The sequence below is a fragment of the Chlamydomonas reinhardtii genome, chromosome 13, assembly GCF_000002595.2.
Source record: "Chlamydomonas reinhardtii strain CC-503 cw92 mt+ chromosome 13, whole genome shotgun sequence".
NCBI lineage: Eukaryota > Viridiplantae > Chlorophyta > Chlorophyceae > Chlamydomonadales > Chlamydomonadaceae > Chlamydomonas > Chlamydomonas reinhardtii.
In genome coordinates this window covers 5156930-5168326 of record NC_057016.1, presented here as the reverse complement: position 1 = coordinate 5168326, position 11397 = coordinate 5156930, and the positions used below count along the sequence as shown (strand labels likewise).

The following is an 11397-nucleotide window of genomic DNA, read 5'->3' as shown; positions in this document are numbered from 1 at the left end:
GACCCAGTGTGACCAGCACCCCGTGACCCCGCCCCTGCTTGCGGCATGGCTGTGGACTCTGCTGGCTGCAGCTCAAGCTGCTGCTGCTGCGTTTGCGGTGTCCGAACGCAGCTGGCCCGCCTATCTCGCCCAGGACCGTTCCCCGCACGCCATCCAGCAGTTGGACCCGCTCGATCGCCGCAGCTGACCAGCGAGCAGTAGCTCCATGGCTGTGGGTCCCCAGCACATTACCCCGCCCGAGCCGCCCGCCGCCGCCACCCCCAGCGTGCACCACATGCACTGTCCACTGCCTGTGTCCCACAGCTGCACTCAGCCGTCCCCGCACACGGCCGCCACCCGCATGCCGCAACTGCCACTGCCGGACCAGCAGCCCACTACCAGCAGACACTGCAAACGGGGCGTATGTGCGAGCGCGGTCGGCGGTACGGTAGTATGCAGTATGTTGGCAGCGGTAACATAGGGGAGACAGGGCATTCACAGTCGCTAGAGCAGTGCGATTGTTCTCACTTGACGCCTGTGGTGGGGCATCCGCCTGCAGGCCATGCGATTCGAGTCAGAACAGCACGAATGCGGTCATGCCGTCATGGCGAGCGGCTGGCTGCACCTGTGGCTACATGTCTGAGCACAATACGCATACTAGGCCCGTGGAGATGCATAACAGCCATCCACCAACAGGCACTGAGGAGTGAGTGGTGCGCAGGCTGCTGATGGGTAGGATTTCAAAGGGCACGGGGACAGCCCAACCCAGCCGAGTGCGACCTACATGCGCTGCCTGGGCAGCCTGGCTGCTAGCGCCGCATTCCATGTGGACGGCCTACTTGCGTGCACCCGCCAAGAATATGCAGCGGCACTTCTTCTCCGTCCTCAAAGCTGGCGCCGCGCTCTGAGGACAGGGCGCAGGCGCCAGCAGCTCGTGGGCGTTGAGGGGGCGCGGGAAGCAGGTCCGACAACCTTTTATCTTACCCTGAACCTAACCTACTAGCGCTAGATTGTGCAATGATGATAGTGATGCGGGTCCTGTTGCAACATAGAAGGGTTGTGCGGTCTGTAACCTAGCGCGACGGACCTTGTGCAATTGGCAGGCACATGGACAGTACAACAACTGTTCCCTGGTCACGGGAAAAGGGCGGGGCTGAGCCCCTCCACAGTCTGAGGCCGAACAACCTCATCGCCCGGACATAGCCGGGGTCGGTTTCCACAGGCACATAGCCAAACCAGGTGCCTATCTAGCAGTCGCGATGCCACAGCAGAGCCAACCGCAGCCAGACGACGCAGCACAGTTGTCACCAGCCGCACTGCTTGTCATGCCGCTACGCATGCCCTGCCAGCCCCACCGCGGACCGCTACCTAGACACCGCCAGCCGGCTCGTCAGCCTGCGCGCTTGCGCCGCTTCTTGGGCGGCGCTGCGCTCTCCTCCTCCACGTGGCCTTTCCCGCCCCCTCCGCTACCAAGATGTGCGCACGCACCCCCGCTGCCGCCGCTGCCGCCGCCGCCGCTGCCGCCGCCGCTGCCGCCGCCGCCGCCGCCGCCACCGCCGCCGCTGCCAGTCTGCAGCGATGCAGGTCGCTTGTGCCCCAGCAGCATCCCCACCAGCGCGTGCCGGATGTTGGTTGCGGAGTTGACGTCACGTCCCTGCACCGTCGGGAGGGTAGAGTGAGTGAGTCCCACTGAGCCCACGACTGAGCCGTCACCCAGCCGTCACCCAGCCATCACCCACTGAGCCCCACTGAGCCCACGATTGAGCCCCACTGAGCCCCACTGAGTCCCACTGAGCCGTCACCCAGCCACCACTGAGCCCCACAAGGCAGGCAGGCAGGCAGGCACGGACAGGGGCAATCCTGGGGGGCTTCGCCTCCCCCTGGATCGCTTCGCTCGGGGGGCTCAGTACAAAAAGCGAGCTCAGCAGAAACTGTGTGCTTCGGCTATTTACAACTGTGCTCGGTTGTAGGTATGTCCGTACGCGCCAGTGCGGCCTGACCGAGAAGGGAGCCGGGTCTGGCAGCCTTGTGCAGCCAACCTTGGCTAGGAAATCAGGGTACCCTTAGCACGCCGCCGAGATGGGGGGGGGGGGGATCACCATCCATTGGGAACTAAGGAGAGGAAGCGTGACACATCAGGGGGCGCTGCTGTGGCATCTTGTACACCACGTACATTGTTACCTTCCATATTGGAATGCGAACGCATTGTCGTTCACAGTCTTGCGCTCAACAAGGTCAGTTGGTCACAAAGTTAGCCTTCGTTAGTCTTGGTTGCCGGATGCCGTCCATGGCTGTTGGCATCGCAGTGCGCTCGCTCTACGATACTGCGCAGCACACACGGTCAAGGCTTGTGGCGACACCCGTCGACACCCGTGTTAGGCTACTAGCCATATAGCAAGCCCGCCTGCCCATGCTCCAAGCAATCACCAGTACACCCATCCCCAGCCCGGCCCGTACGACCGCTCTTAAGCTCAAAACCATCAGCAGCACCCACACCAACAATCCCTCCTCACGGCACTCGGCACGTACACAATTACGCAGCAACACACTTCCAACACAACAACACCAAAACCCTGCACGCGCCATGTACCTGACCAGCTTCAAACCCCCAGCCACACGCACTCAGCTCACACGCGAGACCACCTGCACCTCCACCAACTGCTTCTGGCCGCCGCCGCCCGCGCCCTGGCCCGTAACGCTGAGCCCGGCTCCGGTGGCCGCCGCCGCGCGTTGCGCCATGGCCGCTGCACGCGCCTTGTTCCGCTCCGTGAGTGTGATCTGCAGCCTGTTGTTGACCACCAGCAGCGGGTTGACGGGGTTGTTGAGCACGTCGTCGTTGACGCTGATGCCGTCCAGGTACTGCTTCAGGATTGAGCGCAGGTCGGCGTTCTCGCGCTCCAGACGGGACTTCTCCTTGTCGATGGCAGTCTTGTCCAGCAGGGCCTGACAGGGGCACGGCGCGATGGGGGAGGGATGAGGATGAGCGATAAGACGTCGTGGTCAACGCGGGTCGGAAACAGACTAACACGAGGTGTCGAAACTGTGAAGCCATGTTGATCCACGCGGCACCCTCAGCGGCGCACCTTGTTGTACCGTCGGAAGAAGCAGTTGAGGTAGTCCCATTCGTCCACCTCCGACCCAGAGGACGGGTCCAGTCCGTAGCTGCTGAACTTGGGCTTGCCCGGCCCCGCACTGGACTTGCTGGGCCCCGGTGCCTCCTTGCTGCTGTCCTCGGGCATGGACGCCCGCAGACCCAGCTCCCCCAGCTCCGCCGCACTGGGCTCCAGCGCTGCCGCCTCTGCCTCCGCCTGCGCGGCGGCCTCCTCGTCGCCCTGCTCACCGCTCGGCACCGCCTGTGCCGGGTTCCAGAACGGCAGCACCTTCTCCTGCTCAGTCTCGTACTTGCGCGCCAGCTCCGCCAGCTTCAACACGTTCTCCGCCACAGCCAGCTTGCCACGCAGCGTCTGCAGCGGTAGCAAGGTCACGTAAGGGGGCCTGGTCACGCAAACAATGCGACGTCAAGAGGCAGGTTGGCGGCATAGGCCATCGAGGCGCACAGGACCCCACACGCAGCACATGGCCGCCACAAGCTTCAGCTCCGCAACCCCGCTGTGTGGCAACACCTGGCCTCACCTCCATGGCCCCCGATGACGCCAGCGACAGCTGCTTGAGGCGCTCCGCCTGCCCCGCCCTGAACGCGTCCATGGACGACTTGAGCTTGGCGTAGTGGCGCGCCATGATCTCCTTCTCGTTGCGCAGCGCCCGGTTGCGCTCCTCCCACTCGCGGCCATTGGTGGCGATCTTGGTGCGCCAGTGCTGCAGCGCCTCCTGCAGCCGCACCAGCTTGCGCATCTGCCGCTCGATCTTGAGCGCGGCCTTGGCGTCGTCCTTGGTGAGCGTTCGGAAGGTGTTGGTGCGGTGCTCCGTGGACTCCAGGTAGGCACGGTGCGCCTGCAGATGGAGGGCAGTACGCGAGTGCCACGGCGTCAATACCTGCTGCAGAAGGAAGGATGCTGTTCCACCGGCTGGACTCCCATGTCCACCTCTACCACACATCTTCCCTCTTCTGCGCCTACCAATCCGTCCTGATCCCGCCCCAAAAGCCAGTTGCTCTCCCCTTTCCCCATCCCCCTCACCAGCTCAAAGCTCTTTTCCAGCTCCTCAATGATCCCCTCCAATTGGATCTTGAGCACGTTGTACTCCTCGCTGTTGCGGTTCTTGATTTCCTCGCGCTGAGCCTCATATTCCTGTCGCAGCTCCGCCTCGGCGTCCGCGAACTCGCCCTCCATGGCCGCAATCATGTCGCCCATGTCCTGTGAGGGGGGGGGGGACGAGGTGGGAGGCGGGAGGTGCCGGTTGGAGGTGAGTTAGGCAGCAGGAGCGGGGTTTGCAAAGGACGGGCGGCGAGGATGAGGTTTATGAACGACACACGCCGGTCGTCAGTCGGTTGGGGTGAGAGCACCGTAGCAGCGCATAGCGCCCTTCGCTCTCCCATTGCTTGTCAGCCCTCATAGCGCAACGCTGTGCCTCCCTGCACACCTTGCGCTGGCGCGTATGTGCGTTGACGATCTCGGTCCGCTCTGTCTCAAACTCGTCCTCCAGCGCCTTCAGGTCCGCAGCGAACTCCGCCTCCAGAGCGCGCATGCGTTGGTACTGCGGATACAAAGAGGGAGGGGAGTGAGGCATGAGAGAGAGGGAGCTGTAAGACTTGTTGCCCGTCGTGCCTTCATCCCAATTTGCGCGCTTCCTAGATCACCATACCACCCGTATTTGCTTATCCTGACCGCAACCTACACATTGCTTTCCAAAGTCCTTTCGCCTGTCATATCTGTGTCCCGCTTCTCCTTCCGCTGCAAGTGCTTTCTATACCGTACAAGCGCCATACCAATGCCGCACCCTCCCTACACGCATGTGTTCCAGGCCCAGCCACCAGCACTCCGTCCCATCCTCCATTCCTCCCTCTCGCCCCCATTAACGCCTGTCTCCGGCACCTCCCCGGCGCTTGTGTCCCCCCTCCTCCCACACCCACCTGCAGGTCCAGCAGGTTGTCCACCACCAGCATGTGGCTGCGCACCGCCAGACTGTACTGCTCCTCGGCCTCCTCCAGGTCGCGGTCCAGCATCTGGGGACAGGCAGATGAAGGACGACGCGGTGAGAGCGGCAACAGGGCGGCGAGGAGACTTACGGCGGCTCCGACAGCCCGACACGCGGACTTCCCAGTAGGCCAGTACCGTGCGCTACGGCTGCCCATCCTGCGCCTATACTGCTCGCCTTCTGCTCAACTGCCCCGACTCCCAGCCTCGGAAACCCCACCGCCAGCCCTGTCCACCGCCCATACCTGCATAATGGCGTCCTTGCGGTCCACCTCTCGCTCGTGATTTTGAGACAGGATTTCTATCTCTCGCCGCAACTCCTCCACCTGCGACCGCGGGGTGACACGACCGCCAGTTTAACGGTAGTGCGTGGCGGCGCTTACCATACCTTCGGACGGATCCAACTTAGGTACAGGCAGCCCACAGCGGCATCACATCCACTGCACACCCACTCCCACTCGCCCGCCTCAAGTGAATGGCCAGGCTCCTGGTTCACCGTGCCCCTCGCGCCCGTGTGGCCGCCTGGTCACCCACAGCTCCCGCCGTTCCCTGCCTTACGGCCCAAGATACGCCGCCGCCCTGCTACTGTCAGCTCACGCACCTTGGCCATTCGCATGATTTTCCGCCATTGATTGTGGATTTTGATCCCGTTCAAGTGCGCATATCGCTGCTCCCGTAGTTGCCGCTCTCTGAGCGCAACGCGTGCTGCTTCCTGTGGGCCAGGGGAGTTGCAGTGCCGGGTCACCACAACGCATTGTCTGACCGTTGTCCTCCGCCGGTCCATTTGGTCATAGCAAGCCCCTCTTTCGGCCCAGCAACAGTGACGAAGAACACACTCTCTCGGTATCATCCGCTAAACGCAACCGCTGTAACGTATCCACAGCGTAGAGCCGCCAACCCCCAGCACCCCGCACCTGTGCCTTGCGCTCCGCCTCATCCGCAGCTAGCGCCTCCATCTCTAGTCGGATCTTCTTCTCCTCCTCGGTCTCATTCTCACGGACCTGCGGTGGGAGGTAACACGTGGGGAGACGTTACGTGACATGCCCGTGGTGAGACGCGCGGACAAGGCGCAGAGGTACCTGTGGGCCAGCCACCTGGCAGGCGCTATGCCCACTCGCCCCATCCGCAGGACCAGGCATCACCCCGCCTACCCCAGGCCGCCCCTGGCGTGTCCTGCATGCAAGCTATTGCCCAGTACCTCGCTGGGGATGCGTGCCATCGCAACCTTCCCACTCAGTCCACTGCCCTCGCATCGTCCTCTGCTTGACCGCACCTTCAATTAATATGACCCGGAGGTGCAGCCCGACCCATTTGCTCACCCGGCCAGCATGCCTAAGCATCGGCTTTCTGCACCAGCTCACCTTTGAGGCTCCCTTGACCTTCTTTCCCGCTTTTACCATCCTTTAAGCTTGCTCCTAAATTCTTTCGCGTAAAAACAAGCTCGTGTGCAGCGCCCGGGCGCGGCCGAGGCCGCTGGGCGCACAGAGTTATGTCGCCAGTTGCTAAGACGGCTCCTAGAGCTTGATGTATATGGGGAGCCTTCCTTTAGGGAGTAGGGTGCTTGGGCAACTCACCAAACTTGCAATTTCTGCAGACTTGAGTTGTGCACGTAATGTTTCTTATACGTATAAGCAAGAGTGAGTATAAGATATCGCGATGAGTGAATTGTGGGCACTCAGGAAGCACTGCTGTCGACCTGCCTTCGAGGCCGGAGGACCGCGATGGACTAGGTGATGCGTCTACGGCCGCACGCCTGCGAGTGGGGTAAAGCGCTTCAGATACAGCAAGTGATGACAGGGAAGTTCAGGGTACAAACTCGGCTTCGGTAGGTTGGACCGACGCCGTGTTACCCGCGAAACCGCGGCGAGCAACCCGCGACCCACGCCGCGCATGAACATGACGCCGATGGTCAGAATCCCCTAACTCATGGCCTGTAACCTATATACCTTAATACCATGTGCTCCAGCACGGTTGGCTCAAACTTTGCAAGACTCGGCGGCCCGCGACTTGCCCTGAGTCCATTAGCGAGCCAAGTGCTGCGTTGACAGCTGACCCCGGCGCAACAAAGTTGTTTGGGGAGTGACATGCTCACACGGCTTCAGTTAGGACTGGGAATGCCCTGGCCGTGTTCCGGGCGCCAGCGGGTGCAGAAGTGAGGGCTGGGTGTCACGCCGGAAAGCACGCAAATCCTTTTGGCCAGCAGCTGCTGCGCCATATAGATGCAGCCGGCACACCATGGCAGTCGACACCCAGTGGTTCACACCCTCAGGGTCAGTCGAGCAACTGACGGACGGCATGCAGTCGGCGGACCCGGGTGACTGCAACCCGAGTGCTGCAGCTGCTGCACCCAGCAGGCCTGCTGTTGAGTCGTGCCGAACGGCCGGAGTGGGGCTCAGGGCGCGCGGCCCGCTGACAAGGCCACTGCATCCCATGCTGGCAGCCGGCGCCGTGCCACTGCTCCTGCTACTACTGGCTATGGTACTGCAACTAGGGCGGCCCACGCTGGTCACCGCTGCAATGGATCCATCACCGGCACTCCCTCCTGTGGAGATGAACCCCTCCGTGATGGTGGTGGGCTCGTTCGACTGGGGGGACAGGTGGGTGCGGCCGGTGGGTACAGCAGCCGGGTGCAACGACCTCACAGGTCCGACGGGATCCGTTGGCTTTGGCCCAGGCGCTCGCCACACAACCCAAGGGGTAGGAATTGTTGCCCTTCCAATGATGACTTTGACTTAGCCCGCATCCACTGCTGTGGGGCCCCACCTGGTTGCTGCGGGCGCCGCCCCCAGGTGTACCGACATGGTGCGGCGGGCGGCTGAGGCCGGCGGGTCGGTGGTCAACTTCGTGCCCACACACTACTGGCGAGGGGGCGGCAGTGGCAGGGACAGCAGGGACAAGGGGGAGCCGGTGCAGGACTTCTGTTACATGGACAGGTGGGTCGCTGGAGGTGCTTGGGATGGGGATAGGGGGATGTAAATATTATTAATACCAGCCCAATCAAACTGAACCAAACCCAACTAAAACGAGGGGCGAGGTGGTTGTCCCCTGGACTTCCGGCATCACATGCTCCACCTGCCTACCTGCATGCTCCATGCCTCCGCACATTCCCGTTATGGCAACAGCCACACATCCTCTGTTGCTGCGCTCACCTACCCTCACACGGCACTGCGCAGCTCCCGTTCATGTGTGGCATTTGACTCCGCTGCGCTGGAGACCTTCCGGGCCGGCATGGCCCGCTGCTTCACCGCGGCGGTCCAGGCCGGTCTGGGCGTCAGCGTGGTGCCGCACCTGGACGACGGAGCGGGCAGGTGGCCGGGTAATTGGGACTGGAGTTGGCTGGCAGGATTGAATTAGGAGTTGTGAGAGCCGGGGTACTGTACATGTGTGAGTGTAACCGTACGCATTTCAGGCTCAGCGCTACCTATCCTTGTCCCACCATGAACAATTTCCTTTCTCGCTTCATCCATACCTATACACACACCATACCGTCAGGTCAGGCGCCTGGCGCAATGGGCTGCTGTTCAGCCCGGTGCGGCAATATGGCGCCTTCTCGTACACACAGGTAGGTAGGTGTCTGGGGCAGCGGGAGACAGCAGCGCGGGGGCCCTGAGCTAGACAAGTGTTCCCCGGTCACGGGAAAAAGGGGCTGAGCCTCTCCACAGTCCGAGGCCGAACAACCTCAGGCGGCAGGGGCCTCTGCGCCTACTTTGAGTGCCCCCCATGTGCAGCATAGAGCCCCACAACGTTTCCCTGTTTCCTGACTGGCGGCCCCGCGCCCCCCACCCGCCCAGGTGTTGTTGGACCCGCTGGCGGACGCCCTGGCGGAGGCCATTGCCGACAACCCGCCAGCGGGCGACGCCGGGGAGCCCCGTCAGCCCGTGTCCGTCTGGTTTGCGCTGCAGGTGCGCACGGCACCTACCGTATGCACAGAGAGGGCGATGGCGGCTTTGTATGTGCGTGTGGTTGCAAGCAAGGTTGCGCGCAAGTCCGCACGATCTGGCGTGGAGTCCTGTACGTGTGTAGTCCGCATGCATGCCTTGACGGTTTAAATCTGGCCTGGGTTTCCGTGACCTCTCAAGCCCACGGGTCAGCCCTCAGCCCCTCACTAACGCAACCTACACTGGCGCCGCTCCTCCTTCCACGACTCATTCCCCCAGGGGGAGATGAGTGCCACTGTGTTGCGCTACCCGCACGAGTACACGCAGCTGGTGAGGGGGAAGTGGGGTACTTTGTTTTAGATTCCGAGGGCTGGTTGGGGAACGTGGAGGATGGAGGCCAGGAAGGTTTATTGGGCATTAAGGCAACAACACACGCGCATCCACGCTGGTATGGATACCTCCCGTTACAGCACCAAGCTCCAACCTCCAGGCCCTGGACTTCCTTTCGCTTCGTGTCAGTATCCAAATATACTAGATATTGCAATTGTCACTTCACGTACATAACACAATGCCCGCGAACCTCAAGACGCTGCGAGAGTACACCAATATCACGCCACGGGCATTCAAACGCATTCTTGCTATAGACGAAGAAGCCCGGGTAGATGGTGACCTGTGTGTGTGGGGGGGGGCGGTAGGGCAAGCTCCAAAGCTCCAAATGCCCACCTGTGTGGGAGACTTACGCATCCGCACGCACATATGTACGTGGGGCCATGCACCAGGTGGCTGAGATGCGGGCCAAGCTGCTGGCGGCGCTGTGGGAGCGCGGCGTGTCGGCGGAGCAGGTGGACGAACAGCGGGTCGCTACCAAGGTGCGGCGGCGGGTGGCTGCTGAAAGTGCATGTATGCCCTGGAGGCAATGGGCTGGGCTTGATCGTTAAGGGCTCTTTCTCCAGGGCGTGGTGTGATACATGTGAGCGAGGTGGCGTGTTTGCAGCCGCCACTGACCCTGCCGCTGCGGCTGCTGCCGCCGCTGCAGGTGGGACTGTCCTTTAACTACAACAAGTTTCTCAGCTGGAGGTGCGTGGGCAGGGTTGGTGCGGATCAGCCGCTGCAGGCGGCGGGCGGGCAGGGTCGGTGCAGAGCCACAGCTCCATAGCGTGCATGGGAGACTGGGAGAGGACATATGAGGTTGGCTCACGCATGTGCACTGTCAGCTGCGTAGGCGCTTGTATCGTGTGATGGTCACTTGCACCTCTCTCACCTTGCAGTGATACGGACCCACATTTGGAGGATACCGGTGGCGATGCGCAGGACATCGGCGACAACGCCGAGCCGCCCGGCAGCGACCAGTCCCCGTCTCCCACTGCCCCGGCCGCGGGTGTAGACGTGGCGGCCCTAACGCAGCTGTTTCAGGAGGTGGACTTTGTGGGTGTCAGCGCATACGCCCCCCTAAAGCCCGACTTCCAGCCGCAGGTGGGTGCAGTGCGTGCTTGCATACGTGCAGTAGGTGTGCAGAGATCGGAAAGGTTAAATTACTTATCCATCCTACTACTTCTGATCAACTGCAACGCCTGGACGCAGGACTTGGACGTTTCAGCTACCACTTTCTTTCAGGTATGTCCAAATGATATGCGTACGTGCCTCCATACCGCATCACGTTAGTTATCGGCCTTGTGCGTTTCTGTAGCCTTCCAAACTCTGGCCCTCCCTGTACCTTCCGCCTCTCACAGGAGATGCGGGACACCGTGGGACTAGACCTTGCCGCGCTGCTGCGCCGCCGGGGCTGGGGCAATGACCCAACTGGTGGTTACAATAATGACACAGAGATGGCAGTAGAGTTCCACTACTCGGAGTTTGGCGTGGGCGGCGGCGCCAACGGCGGCGGCCATCGGGCTGCCCGCAACCCCACTGCCGCCGCTGCTGCGCCATACTGGGGCATCTCGGGCGTGTACCGGTCCTTCACCGACCCCTTCAGCAGCAGCGAGGTGCGGCCGCAGCGGCTGCGGCTGTGCAGTGTGTGGGTGCAGTTGCTGCTGCAGTGGGTGGGTGCCATGTATGGCCCGTGCAGTAGACGCGAGTTCGTTCCAAGACTCATGATGCCCTAACTGCCTCAATACGGTGGAACCTCCTGCTGATTGCAGATGCGCCAGTGGCGGCGCTCATTCTACTCGCGTGCGCTGGACTGGCTGGCGGCGGGCGCCACAGTGCGCCTGTCGGACCCTGGGACCACCACAGAGGTGGCCCGGCTGCCTGTACGGCATTGCTTTCTGTGGAGCATGTGAGTGCCTATCAATGTACGAGCGCTAGCTGTGCCTGGGGCGGCTTTGTATGTGTTGCGAGTACCGTTAGCCATATTGCCTGTGTTACGCTGGCATATATACGTGCACGCACGGCTGCCCGCAGGGGCTCCTGGGATGTCCTCGGCGTGTACCCGGAGAGCTCTGCCA

General features: G+C 62.1%; 2 protein-coding genes across 2 annotated transcripts; one reads left to right on the top strand and one right to left on the bottom strand.

Moving 5' to 3' along the window:
- Window positions 1-2079: 2079 nt before the first annotated feature.
- On the bottom strand, window positions 2080-6721 carry CHLRE_13g607750v5 (uncharacterized protein). Its single transcript, XM_043069911.1, has 10 exons — window positions 6434-6721; window positions 5987-6073; window positions 5674-5784; window positions 5318-5398; window positions 5009-5101; window positions 4519-4632; window positions 4116-4292; window positions 3613-3930; window positions 3063-3443; window positions 2080-2922 (listed from the first exon to the last, which is right to left on the bottom strand). The coding sequence occupies exons 1-10, from the start codon at window positions 6470-6472 to the stop codon at window positions 2602-2604; spliced, it is 1722 nt and encodes a 573-aa protein (XP_042917886.1). The 5' UTR covers window positions 6473-6721; the 3' UTR covers window positions 2080-2601.
- Window positions 6722-7031: 310 nt separating this feature from the next.
- Window positions 7032-11397, top strand: CHLRE_13g607700v5 (uncharacterized protein). Its single transcript, XM_043069910.1, has 12 exons — window positions 7032-7669; window positions 7862-8005; window positions 8246-8380; window positions 8565-8634; window positions 8864-8974; window positions 9230-9280; window positions 9730-9819; window positions 9987-10027; window positions 10219-10423; window positions 10532-10564; window positions 10681-10992; window positions 11092-11397. The coding sequence occupies exons 1-12, from the start codon at window positions 7308-7310 to the stop codon at window positions 11230-11232; spliced, it is 1695 nt and encodes a 564-aa protein (XP_042917885.1). The 5' UTR covers window positions 7032-7307; the 3' UTR covers window positions 11233-11397.

Coding starts and splice junctions, on each gene's coding strand:
- CHLRE_13g607750v5 (XM_043069911.1), bottom strand. CDS start 6,472: ATGGTAAAAGCGGGAAAGAAGGTCAAGGGAGCCTCAAAG. Junction 6,074..6,433: donor AGGTCAAGGGAGCCTCAAAG/GTGAGCTGGTGC, acceptor CTCCCACCGCAG/GTCCGTGAGAATGAGACCGA. Junction 3,931..4,115: donor TGGAAAAGAGCTTTGAGCTG/GTGAGGGGGATG, acceptor CTCCATCTGCAG/GCGCACCGTGCCTACCTGGA.
- CHLRE_13g607700v5 (XM_043069910.1), top strand. CDS start 7,308: ATGGCAGTCGACACCCAGTGGTTCACACCCTCAGGGTCAGTCGAGCAA. Junction 9,281..9,729: donor CGCACGAGTACACGCAGCTG/GTGAGGGGGAAG, acceptor GCCATGCACCAG/GTGGCTGAGATGCGGGCCAA. Junction 10,565..10,680: donor CAGCTACCACTTTCTTTCAG/GTATGTCCAAAT, acceptor CGCCTCTCACAG/GAGATGCGGGACACCGTGGG.